The sequence below is a fragment of the Strix uralensis genome, chromosome 3 (genome assembly GCF_047716275.1).
Source record: "Strix uralensis isolate ZFMK-TIS-50842 chromosome 3, bStrUra1, whole genome shotgun sequence".
NCBI classification, from domain to species: Eukaryota; Metazoa; Chordata; class Aves; order Strigiformes; family Strigidae; genus Strix; species Strix uralensis.
The window spans coordinates 130,787,464-130,800,396 of record NC_133974.1 but is presented as its reverse complement, the minus strand read 5'-3'; the positions used below and the strand labels follow the sequence as shown (position 1 = coordinate 130,800,396).

Genomic DNA, 12,933 nt, shown 5'->3' with positions numbered 1-12,933 from the left:
TTATGGAGAAGGAATTTGTTTATCTTATTCCTAAGGCTTTGGAAACATGATACGTATTTTTAATATTTCTGTATCAATGACCAAAAAAAGGCAGGAGATAGAGATGAGAAGCATCATAATGTATTTTGCATTTTTTCAGTAGTAAGAATATTTTTTTCAGTAGCAAACTATCAAAAGTAATTGTTCTTAAAGCTGATGTTGGACAGAGTCTTTTAACAGTATCCTCTGAGTTCTTTTTTTCTTGTTCTTTTTCTTGTAATAACATTTTTGATATGAATGAAAACAAGAGCGAAGGAGGATGCTACAACATTCTTAATTTTTTCTTAAACAGTTACATCTATTCTGGGCTTAAAGTTTAGTCAAAATAGAGTTTTCTGTCTAAGAACATTGTGGAAGAAGTATTGTTAGCTAACTGGTCATATTTTAGTCTGCTGTGCAGTTTTGGCATACAGGAACGCTACAAAGATGGTTTGCATAGCATAGATTACACACTGTCCTGCTCTCCCTTGCATTTTATGTATGCTTTTGATTTGTCTCACCTAGACGAACTTTGCTTGGGCTGGGTACCTGCACTGTAACGGAGTAAGAGCTGTACTGGTTACGCTTAGCCCTGTACCGTGCTGCTAGAGACAGTCAGTAGTAGATGCACGTTGTCAGTTGTCAGAGGGGGGTGAGGACAAGCAGACAAGAACAGGGCAAAGCGGTGTTCACCTGCAGGCAGTAGTGTCTGAGCTCAGACTGTCGTGACCGTGTGCTGTGTTCATCCTCAAGATACCGATTCACAGAATGACTTGCTGACATCTGTGAGCCAGTCTTATCTTGCTACTGCCAGGTGTGTTCCCTCTCGGGCAAGACTTTCTGGTCCAGTGTATAAAGGAATAACCAAGATACTGCGTGTCCTAGATGACATTAGTAAGCAGGAACAATGCAGATGCTAAAATGAACTTCAGCTAAAATGAACTTCACTATTTCAGAGTGGGTAGTTAGGTGATTTTCTGGTGTAAAGCAGTGTAACCTAGAAGGCATCAAGGTGTTGGAAAGGATACTGAATAATTTGGTAGTCTTTACTGTAAGGTCCATATGTTATGACTTCCGTATTATATTCTAAATTAACAGTTTTGTTCATGTTCCTACACTTGCAGAAATGCACAATACTACTAGCTATTTTTATTTAATGCCCTATATCCCTAAACTCCCTATGAATTTTGACCTATATATTATCCATATCTTGAGTTGTGTATAAAGTACTACTGAAAATACCCAGGACTTGATTTAATATAAATGGATTTTGAAATACAAAACACAAAGGAAAAATGTGCTTTGCCTATGTAGTACACAATTTAGAATGTTAAAAAAAAAAAAATCTGTTTATGTAGGATCTGACATTTTCCTGTACAAAAGGAAGCACTCGCGTATATTACAGGTTGTGGTATTCTGTGTCACCTAGGGCTGCGTTAATCCCAGCCTCATTATACTCCAGAAGTGATGTAGCAGATCTTTAAGCTAAAACAATGTTACAGTGCAAGTGTTTTTTTTCAAATAATTAAGTTCAGACACACATTTTACAAGTATCGTTCATTTTAAAGTTATGAAACAAAAACTCTTTTATGAGGAAAACTCTTGATTTGGAAATGCACTGTGACTTTTTAAGACTTCTGTGTGAAAGGAAAAGCTAAAAGTCACTTTTTTTTTCCCGCTTTAGACTTTGAAATGCTTCTTTTAAAAGACAGTAATTGAACTCTGCTTTTTCATTCCATTTCAGGTTTTTCTTCTATAATCATGGCAAAACCTTATGAATTTAACTGGCAGAAGCCAGTTCCCTCTTTTATGCAAGATGGAGCTGTGTTTGATAGATATGAAGAGGTAAGAGGCCAGTTGCATTTCATTTGCTATTCTCTTCTAAATATGTACATGTTACAGAGTATTTCATGTTTTGCTTTCGTTGTACACAAATAAACTTTCACATAACTCTAGAAATGTGTGGGTGGAGGAAATATCAACACACTTTATTGCTGTACAGATTTTTGCTTTTAAAAGAAATAACTTTAAAATATATTTAATCCCTCTGATTTGAAATAAGCCCTGAGGAAGTGAAGGGGAGATTTGGATCAAACCATCTGTATTGTGCATAAAGCTCTCATCTTTGCAGATTATTCATAAAGCACGTGACTGAACAAAGGGAATCCTTTCATTTTTCGTACATCTATCAAATGGAGGGGAGGATATGTCTTTTTTTAATATAGAAATTGAGGACCTGCATCCCACAAGGAAAGTAAGAGAACGCAAAGCATTTATATGCTGATTCAAATGCATCATTTGAGATCTGGAGTGGTTTTATCTACTTTAGAAGATCAACCTGTACTCTGAACATATCCGAAATATGATTACTATGATCCCGCTTTCAGTTGTGCTTTAATCCAAATTTATTAAAGAAATGCAAAACAGGACATTTTACACAGAGAGACGAAATAAAATGAACTGAGACGTTTACCTTATACTCAGCATTGATATGCCTGTGAGAATAATTTTATCAGCAACTATTTTTAATCTTGTTTGGACAGGAAATCTCTAAAAGTTGAAGGTATCTCAGTAAGTGCCTTCGGGGATATTAGTATTTTCCTCTTATCTTTTGAAATGTAACTAAAAGGTATTTTTTATCATGAGGCCTGCCAAGATAGGGATAGTTGTTTTACCGTGTATTTCCAGTTTCAGGGACAGATAAACTGAGAAGATACTAGTGAACATTGAATTCCTTAGAAAGGAGGTTCATAAAAGCTTTATTTTTCTTCGGCAAATATTGCTCCAGAAACTCAGCCTGTGAGGATCCAAGTGAGGGTGTATGACCCATGGTTGTTCTCTTGCACCTTAGATGAGAAACAAAGAATGGGCAGATACAGAAAAGAGATTAAGTGCTCAAATTTTGATGTGAGATCAGGAATACTCGGTGAGGCACCTGGGTCCTTGATGTAGTGATAGGGAGTAACGCCTTTGCGCTGTAGGTCAATATATCCTGCAGGGACCTGTGCAAGACTAGTTAATGCTGGGCAGACGTGGGGTGAGATGGTAGCACCAGAAGTCTTGCTCCTTGCAGCTGAATTTACTGCCTTCCAAAACCTTGTAGAAAGGGGGTCCTGCTTGCCACCTGTGGAGCAAAATGTTGTTTGTCCATCCATGTGATATTCTCTACTTCATTGCTTGCTGCAAGTTTTGCTACAGTTTACTCAAGGTTTACCATGGTACAGTTGGAAGCCTGGTTTGTTTACTTGAAGGAGACTCTTCTGGAAACATGAAAAGGCTTTTTAGGTAACTAACTGTATATTTTTATATGCAAATTTAAACAGGAATCATCAAGGGCTGTAAAAAAACCCAGTGCCTCAGAAGTTAAGAACTGTAGCCTGCAAACAGTGAGCACTTGATAGTGTGGCTGATATTATCAGATTTATGATATACATAGGCTATTATTTATTTGTGTTGTGGTAGTAACTAGATAGCTTACCCAAGAGAGAGACCCTTGTTTTAGAAATGCCATGCAAACATAGCAAGATCCAATCCCTATACTATAGGCTTTGCAATTTTCAAGAAAAATGTTTCAGATCTGGGCTTCTAATTTTCATGGAAATTCTGTGCTTAATTTCCCACCCTAACAGAAAAGGTCATGCTGGGGAAAAGAGAAGTGATAAGTGAACTAAGGTGATACAGCAGGCCAGTGCAGAACCAGGGCTCAGGAATCCTAGTACAGGGCCTGAGTTGACTGAACGGCTCTAGTTCAGCGTGAGAGGTCTTCTGTGTGCCCAAGTTTCATTGAGTGTCTAGAAGAATCTGAGTCATTGTCATGTGGAGCAGTGTCTTGGTGCATCCTTTGCTGATAGATGAGTCCCTTAACCAGAAGGATTACAAAATTATGGAAATATATTTTTGAGCCAAGCATTATCATGTTTGACTGCTGAAAAGTCTGAATCTAGAACAGGGTTCTCTCAGCAGAATATGGGAAATAAAAATCAGACATAATTAGGAATCTTTCTGGTCATGTTGCATCTACGTGGTCTGATGCTAGGTGCTTTTTTTGCCATACAAGACAACAAATTGCAGAAAAAATAATTTGATGAATGGAGTCAAGGCTGGGGTGGATCATCAACATGAGTACAGTTTACATAGACACCTTTGTGCAAACAACATTTTTGGTACATCGAGCTTTTTGATAGATGGGGACACAGTAAACGACAAAAAAAAATGCCTGCCTTTTATTGTGGGAGTAGTCTTTCTGGGAAACACAAGAGACACACTCATTTTGATTGGTAGCTAGCTGCATTTTTATATGAAGCAAGACTCCAAGGGCTGTAAAACTAGTAAATCTGAGGTGTCCGCCAACAAGTAGATTTCATGAGGGACGAGTGCTAGGGTGAAGGGAGGAAAATAGAAGTTATGGTGAAGAAAGATGGGCAGAGCAGTGCATGCTGGAAACTCATGCATAGTGGTGTTGGCTCAGACTGAGCTGCAGCAACTTTATACTTTCTATCTCAGCTCCCCTGCCTGTAAAACTAACATAGTTGTTTGCTACTTGGATGGAAAACTTCAGTGTGTCAGTCTTTAAACCTGTAAATCTCATTTGAGAACCTAAAATGTTGTCCAGAAGTGGTAGACACCATTCAATAATGTGTCCAGGGAAAAGGAGCAGTTATCCCAAACACAGTGTATCCCTTTGGCTGTGCCCAGCTAGGAGGGCTCAAGGTCATTACCCAGCCATGGATCCAGAAATTTGTTTGCCTTCACGCCCTGTGTCAAGTCAGGGTAAGACCTGACCGGAATGTGACCATTCCTTAGCTCACTCGATGCCCTTGTTCCATGGCAGAGGCCAAAAAGGCACTTGTGGCTGCCCGCTGATGTCCTGCGTCGTGGGTCAGGCTGGGGGGCTGCCCAGAGCAACCCACTGAGAACAAGCTGTCCTGGGTAGACTTGCTGACTCAAAAGCATGCTCCAGGGATTGAGGGCATTGGAGTTTTTACCCGGTTTTGTTACCTAAATTTGAATTGTCCTTTGTGGAAGACTCTGAAAACAGAGTTTTGTGCTTGCTGCCCTTGCTGTATGCACAGGAGAGGACGTGCCGTTTCAGAAAGGCACCTCAGCCTTTAACACAGAACAAAGCACTGATCTCTGAAACAGTAAGCAGTGCTGTAGCCTGCACACATGCTTGCTGGTTTTCAATTAAGGAAGTCAGGAAGTCCTGGATGCTTTTTTTTTTTCTTTAAAATGTGATTGATTCTGCACAGTGTTATCCTGCGTTTGTAGCTTAATTTATGATGTGTTAATTGAGGCTGGAGGTGTGCAGAGGAAATTTCTTTTTTAATTCAGCTAATCTGATTTTTTGCCTTGTCTAGTCTCTTTGGTATGCCATTCTTTCTTGATTTCTATACAAATCAATATCCTTCAAACTCTACTTGCCAGATACAATGACTACAAAACGCTCGTGGCATGCATACTGTCACAATTTATCAGAAGAGTGCTTCCTAAATTCTGAATGTTAAAATGAAATGTGGTCATTTGATCCTGAAGGTGGTATTGGCAAGTTACATATTTTTAATCTTTACATAGTTTGAAGCATTTAATTTTCAGTAATTTTTTTAAAGTTCTGTTTCATTAAGGGTTTTGATTAGGTAAGGATCGCTGCTTTTATTAAACAAAACAAATCTTCATAGCTGCAAAGGACTAGGAAAATGTTAATTAAGTGCATCCCAATGTCTCAAATGGCAGCAAAAAGACAAATCATTAAAAATGATCATTTTTTTAAAAGCCTGCCTCCCTCATTTCTGATTGCTTTGGGAATAGCAAATTCTCCAGGAAGATATTTGGGGAGAAATGAAACAATCTTTTATTTTTGAACAATAAATTATGACATTTGTCAAACTGACTAAAATAATGGTCTGTATTTTCTTTTCTGTAGGAATCTTTTGTCTTTGAAAGCAACTGTCTCTTCCAAGTGGATGAATTCGGCTTTTTTCTGAGCTGGAAAAGTGAAGGAAAGGTATATTACAGTCATATCAGGGCTATATATTAGATATTATTGCACTTGGTTTATATTCTGACTAGTTTTTAAAAATCTAAAATATTGTGTTAGTTTAGTTACAAAACTAGCCTTTATTCTTTTAGAATTGACAGAAGTGAAGTATTTAATAGGGAATTAACTGATATAAAAGGGAAATACACTGTTTAGTGTTAATTAACAGTGTTTGCAAATAAGCTTCATTGTTTCTTTTTCCTGCAATTGCTAATGGAGCCATGTGTCAACAGACCTTTGAACTTGTACCTTTTTTTTGCCATTTCAGGAAGGACAGGTATTAGAGTGCTCCCTGATCAACAGTGTTCGTTTTGGAGCTGTACCAAAGGTACTCTATAGTTAGTTTATACTCTTCATTTGAACAAAGAATATTTAAACTGAAGGTGAAATACAGGATGCAGGTCATTTCTTTAAAAAATATCAGCAACACAGCTTTTATTTTGCAATCACAGTCAAAAATTTTAAGGTTTAAAGTTAAGTAATTTGGTGTGATTACAGTGGGAATGTTCCATCATCTGGTCTTGCTGATGTAGTACAGTGCTCAGCTTTCAGGATGTGGTGAAAGCTGAAGAAGAGACATTAGGAGCATGTATCAGGAGTTTTTAATTATTTTGTAACAGTGTATTGTGATACTTCTTTTAGGGATTTGGAAGAAAATGTTTCATATTCCAAAATTTGTTCCCATCTGTTTAAGATTTGTTGTATCTTCTTGCTCCATTGACATAAAAGGTAGAAGGTTTTGTTTGCATCCCTCTTTGTACAGTTAGGTGGTCAGAGGGGGCAGCTGGTCACTGTCTGCCATTTTGAAGAATATCAACAGAAGCTTACGAGTTCTGGAGAAACCCAAAACTTTGGAAATATTTTCAGTGGTGTTCTTCAGAAGGAATACATAGAATTTTCTGAAGTGAATTGTGGGCCTCCCTCCTCCAGGCCTTTAGTTTAGAAGATTTGTTGTGAAGCCAGATATCTGTTAACGCCTCTGCATTTCCACTTTCATGTGTTAAGTGTTTCTGTGTTAACTGTAGATAACTATCTCTTAGTAGTTCTCTTGGGAATCCATAGACTAAAATCTTTCCCCCATAGAGAAGGGGCATGAGAAGTGGTGGTGCAGACAACCCCATGCTTCATGTGCTGACAGCCATACCAATATGCTTCAGACTTCACCTGTCTTTACATAGGTAATTTGCTCTTTATGCCCATTAAATCTATAGCCCTCAGCAGAGATACCAGCTTGTACAACGTGTCATTAAGAAGCAGCCAAAATGTCACACAGATCATAACTCCCAATAACTATACACTTAACTAGATTGGAATAATTTACTTAGAGATTAGTACTGTTTCCCTATTTCCAGTCCTTGGAGTGACTAATTTTTCTTTTTTGTGATGAAAATACAAGTAATTTCTAATTTAACTCTCTAAAATATATTTAAAATACCTCATTTACTTCTGAGTTCTCACGATCATGTTCCTAATTGTTAGAATATATTGTTTTCCAGGTTTACACACAGTAATTCTAAGTGAAAGTACTCATTTAAGATGATTGACAAAGATTTAAAGTTGTTAATGTATATGGAGTTGGAAATGCATCTTTATCATAACAAAAGTATTGCGAATGTAACAAGTTATTTATTCTGTTTAACAGGATCCCAAAATACTAACTGCACTTGAGGCTGTTGGAAAATCAGAAAATGAGTTGGAAGGTCGGATAGTATGCGTTTGCAGTGGCACAGATCTGGTGAACATCAGCTTCACTTTCATGGTAGCGGAAAACACAGAAATAGCCAAGGTATTTCACAATTAAACAGTGTGTGGGAGTTAATAAAAAAAAAAAAAAAAAGAGCTCCTTAGCAGTACTTGGTTGTTTTTCCTGAGTAAGTCAGCCTGCTTGTCTGTCCGAAATACCTGTTCTAATGTCTGCTGCCACACCCTGCAAAAGGACAGCAAACTTCCATTTGGAGCATTCTGTAACGTGTCTGCGTGCCGTGGTGAAAGGAAATAGTGACTTTGTCAGCCTCTGCATGCACAGCGATTTATCAGAAGTAGACACTGAGACCATTAAATATAGGAGACAGCATTCCCTCAGCTGTTTAGTGTCTCTGTGGGGCTGGTATGGCAGACTATGTGACAATTATGTAGTGGATCTGTAACACACAGGGATACTGAAGGAAGGTGCAAATACTTTCATTTTCCTGGTGCGTAGAGCTCAGCCCTCCAAAATTTTTGTCAGCAATAACCTAATTGTGTTGTGTGGTTCATATTATTTGAAAAAACAAAAGCAGGAAAGAAAATTCTCTACAGTTAAGGGGATTCCAGTGTACTCGGGTTCTTTTCTGTTTCCCGTTGACACGGAACAGTCTTAAGAAAACAATGGTGCTTTTTTATACGTCATCTTTCCTGAGAGTTTAAGATTGCAGTTCACAATGCAAGTTCTTTGGCTCCACCAAAGCCTGGTACTTGATCTATCCGCTATAACCTGCTCTGAGAAACTTGATCCAGAGTACTGATAGTACACTACTAGCTTAAGTTCAAGGGATTTTAAAAGTACCTATTCTTTTGCTTTTCTTTTCTGATTGTGTGTACTTACAGTGTAGTATAATCTGTTTTACCTGTGAGATAAACATTGAATAGCGATCAGTAACACACACCTGCTAAACCCCCTCCTTTAAAACTGAGTATCTGTTTGCTGAATACAGCATCACTAAACCCCTTGGCAGACCTGGTTGATTTTTCATTGCTTTGGATCCATACCTCATTAAACACTGGCAGTACTGAGTAAACTTCATGATAGGAGAAATACTTGTCTAACTTACATGGGTACATTAAATTGATTTTACTGTGTGTGTTTTCATCAGTCTTTCAGGGAAATATCATGCCACAGTTATGTTTTGAAAACATTTAAGAAGCAAAGAAAAGGATGTGCTGGCAGCATTCACTTTTGTACTTAACCCAACAGTGTCTCTGATTTATTCTGAAAACAGAAAGTTGGAGTTAAGTTTCTTAGCCACGTTAAACCTCAATAAATTGTATTAGACTAATTGGTTTGTGAGGAGTATGTTGGATGATTACATAGACTGTCCCAACAGGTGAGCTAATTATACTGTCTAAAAGATCTACTGCTTCATTAACCACCAGGATGCATACCTGAAACGGTGTGTCATGCTGCAGCCAGCTCGTGGGTGGGCTCTGAGAGGGCCATAAATGCGAGAGTCCTGCGTTTGGGAGTTTTTCCACCAAAATATATATCCAGAACTTGTCAACAGTGGTGATCCACCTGATTTGATACATTTGAGGCACAAGGGAGAGGGTAAAGTAGATCAAACCAAAACCAGTGTAGTGTTTTCGAAGTTGCCTCCACTGGGGATATGCGCATATGGGAAGTAATTTGGCCTTTCATAGATGGTAAGTACATCAACTTGCTGCTATACTTGTGTGCTAAAATAAAATTTTCTAGGAGCTATCTGCTCATGGAGGTGTTCCTGCTTAATTCTTCCTGTTTTGTTCATGAGAAGACATCTTTTTTTCTGCAACATAGTAAATCTTCTCTAGCAGAAGTGAGGCTTTGTGTGGCATGAAGTGGCTATGCAGCTGCTAACTGCAGTTTAAAATAGGCCTTGATTTAATCCATGTTCAAAAGTAAGCCCCGCTTGTGAAATGACAGAGGCAAGTTTGGAGAGAAAAAAAGGGCAATGACTGTAGCTTAAGCAGCCCAGATATGTGTAAGGGATGCATCTGTAGTGGTTTCTGCTGTTTCCCCCCATTGCTCTGAGGAAGATGAATGTTACTTGCTGTAGATCTTTTGTCCCTTCCTCAGATAAACCCAGGTCAGTATTTGTTGGCACCCGATTGGGATACTTTAAAACAAGGGAGTTTAGTGGCAAGTCCAAATACAAAAGCCCAGAACCTTTCTGCCCAGAAAGAGGGCAAAAAGGTACTCTGCTTCTGTCGATAACAATTTACAATTGGAAAAGAAGTAATGGTTACTCACTGAAGGCTGAGTTGTAATGGAACTGAGTAACCATGACAAAGAAAAAAATTAATGCAAGTTCCTGGCTTCTTGAGGCTACCCATGTAAGGAGTGGTATCAGTGGGAAGCAGATTCTGCCAGGCCCCACAGGACAGGCAGGGGGCCGAGTGTGGGGGCAGTCCCTTAGGGGTACCCCAGCTGTGGCAATGAGGCATGCACAGAGCTGCTGCCCACTGTGAGCAGTGGTGAACCCTCCCCTCCAGGCAGGGCTCCTCACAGGCTGTGATCTGTCATCGTCTCTGCACTGGGGCAGCCCCTCACTCCTCTGCCTCTTGTGGCAATGTGCTCAGCAGGTCTGGCAAAGTCATCGCTGAGCTCCAAGTATAGCTATTCCAACAACAAGAGTATGTTTATTATCTCCCCACTTGTCTCCAAGCTCCAACTCTGGTATTTACATTCTATCTACTTAAATTTTATTGGTGTTTTCAGCTGAGAAATTGGTTTTCTTTTCCACTCTTAAAACAACCACAAAATAGGGTGTACTCTGTCTCTGATTGCAAGCAGCTGTCGTGGTCCACTTCTAAAGCAACTCCACTGTGGCAGTAGAGAGTGACTGTAAAAGGTGGAATTTAAAACCTAATGTTTGGAATCCTGATTAAATCAGGTTATATAAATTACTGTGAGCTAAAACTAAAACACACACACAGACATTAGAGGTGTGAGCGTATCTGTGTATTTTTCTTTTTTTTTACTTCCCAGATGGACTTTCTGTGACCTAGTAATCTGATAATCTGCTTTCCTCAATCTAGGACATTTGAAAAGGCCGGTGAGTGTTTGGGGGTGAATTTCCTTAGTGCAGAAGTGATGTAGTGCTGATGTGAGGCCTTAGCACGTGGCATGTAGGTTCCTATCCAAAGTTGGCGTAAATCCAATAAAGCTGTTGTGGTTCAGCAGCCCAAAATCTGGATTTCTTGTCGTCTTTGCTCATCCGCTTTGGCAATGCATTAAGGAGTTTAATTTAAAAGATTAACCTAAGTTAAGTCAGCTCTTTTTACATTCTTTAATATTACTGCATATCAGAGGTAAATTTGTCCTAACAGTTGTTCTTTCCCAGATCCAGCAGTGTTGTTGGGAAGGACCATCTCTCCAGCTGAGACTTTTTGCCCTTCTGCCAGAAAGTGCTGTCCCCACTGCCCTGCTGGCAGAGGACTTGATGTGTCACTTCAAGGAAGAGCCATAGCATTAAGCTCATGTCACTGATGTAGGAGCAAAGCTCATACCAGTGTTTAAGATAACGTGGCTCTGGGAAGTGCTGATGCACACCATTGCTCTGGCAGCAGGTAGGAATGGGAGCAGCCACAGGGGAGACAGGGTGGGAAGGAGAGTGGAGTAACCTCTTACACTAGCATAGCTGGTTTTGATAGAAAGTAGATATTTTCTACAGGTGTGTTACTCACCGAGACAGTGAATCACACATTGATGGCTAACCTGTGAGGCACCAGAACGAATAGCACATGCTGAAATGCTTTATTACTCATGTGCTGACAAACAACATGAAGGTAAAATGCAAGCTTTGTCATACAGCTCATAAGATTATGGCGTTGAAGGTGCCTGCGGTCGAAAGCACTTAATTTTGACATTCTTAACCTTCTCAGCTTTTCAGTTGGAATGGTATTTTTCATTTTTAAATTTATTTGTTTAAAATGTTTACATGGACCACCATGTTTTTGGTAAGATGAAGCACTTCAGACTGATACTTTTTGTTTCTGTTTCTAATACGTGGCTCTTTTTGACTTAGAAAAAAGCTCAGTTTCAGTTCTGACCCTGATTTTTCTTTTTTTTTTTTCCTCCATGAAGCAAGCTATTAAGTAGTTGCCCAAAGGAGGGCAACTAGAAGGTAGCAGAAGAGTCCCGCGAAAATACGCTACAGTCACATTACGCAAAAGTTCTGTTTTCCAATAGCTTTGGTTTGTTTTGATGTTTCAAAGCAAAACTTTCCAAGAAACCTGTGGAACATGCTTGAACAGAACTCGAAGTTCACTGCTGTTCTCTGTGTCCCATTCTGTTAGTATATGGCTTATGTTTCATAGCCTATGTGATAAACATTTCTAAACTGTGACTGTCTTAAATATATGACTGCTGCTTTACATGTTCAGGTAGCCCTGTGCCAAGTATGTAACACCATGTTCTCTAGAGAAATCTTCATATCCTAGCCAGCCTGCAGTTAAGTGTCTGTGCTTTCAAGCTGCTTGCTTTCTGCTTTTTCATGTTCTTTCTTGGCTACGCTACTGCAGAATTATCAGTAAATTGAAAACTTCAGTCCTGGTTCTCCTTAGCCAGGAGACGAATTTCACTGTGCAAAGCCCCTCTATGTTTGTCTTAGTTTGTACACAAAAGCAGCCAAAGGGAGTTTTCCAGCCGCTTTCAGAGTAGACCCCTCCAGTGCTGAAAAAGTCATCCTGGGGTGGAAAGCTTAGTTGAAGGGTGGTAGCAGTCTGAACACATCAGGCAACTCCTAATGCAGAGTGTTTGTGTGAGCCTCATCTTTCCTGATGAAATACTTGAAAGTCGGAAGAGTCCCTTTTATCTTTGTAACAGAATTTTCACAGCAGTATCCTGCAAGTCTGTGCTGCAGTTGGACAGGCAGGGGATAGGTTTTCCACCATCACTAGTCTGGTCTCCTTGCTTTTGCTGTCTTAACGTTAGAGGTATGGTAATTTTTATAGAACAAAAAGGACTTTGTGAGCCATCTGCGCTGGGGAAGAGGGACATCTGCTGTTCCCAGCAGTGTTGAAGGAGGGCAGAGTGCTGGGCAATCCAATCCTGCCATGCCACGGCTCTCTTGGGAAGCCTTGGGAAACATGCTTCTAGGCTCTGGGGGTTTCCTCACCCTTCAAGCTAGCCAGCCCTTGCCTCT

The 12,933-nt window shown here is 39.6% G+C and overlaps 1 protein-coding gene across 22 annotated transcripts in view; it reads left to right on the top strand.

The window, feature by feature from the left end:
• The window catches only part of PLCB4 (phospholipase C beta 4), a 216,932-nt gene that overhangs the window by 118,945 nt on the left and 85,054 nt on the right, over nt 1–12,933 (top strand). For 21 of the 22 annotated variants that reach the window (XR_012628365.1, XR_012628366.1, XM_074864405.1 and 18 more), the window contains 4 exons: nt 1,763–1,863; nt 5,939–6,019; nt 6,321–6,380; nt 7,695–7,838. Coding sequence is in view for 20 of the 22 variants with exons in the window: in XM_074864405.1 (XP_074720506.1) it covers nt 1,780–1,863; nt 5,939–6,019; nt 6,321–6,380; nt 7,695–7,838 (369 nt within the window). In the remaining 2 variants the exon portion in view is untranslated. Of the gene's footprint in view, nt 1–1,762; nt 1,864–5,938; nt 6,020–6,320; nt 6,381–7,135; nt 7,231–7,694; nt 7,839–12,933 lie in introns of those variants that run through there. The other variant, XM_074864420.1, reaches the window with a different exon arrangement.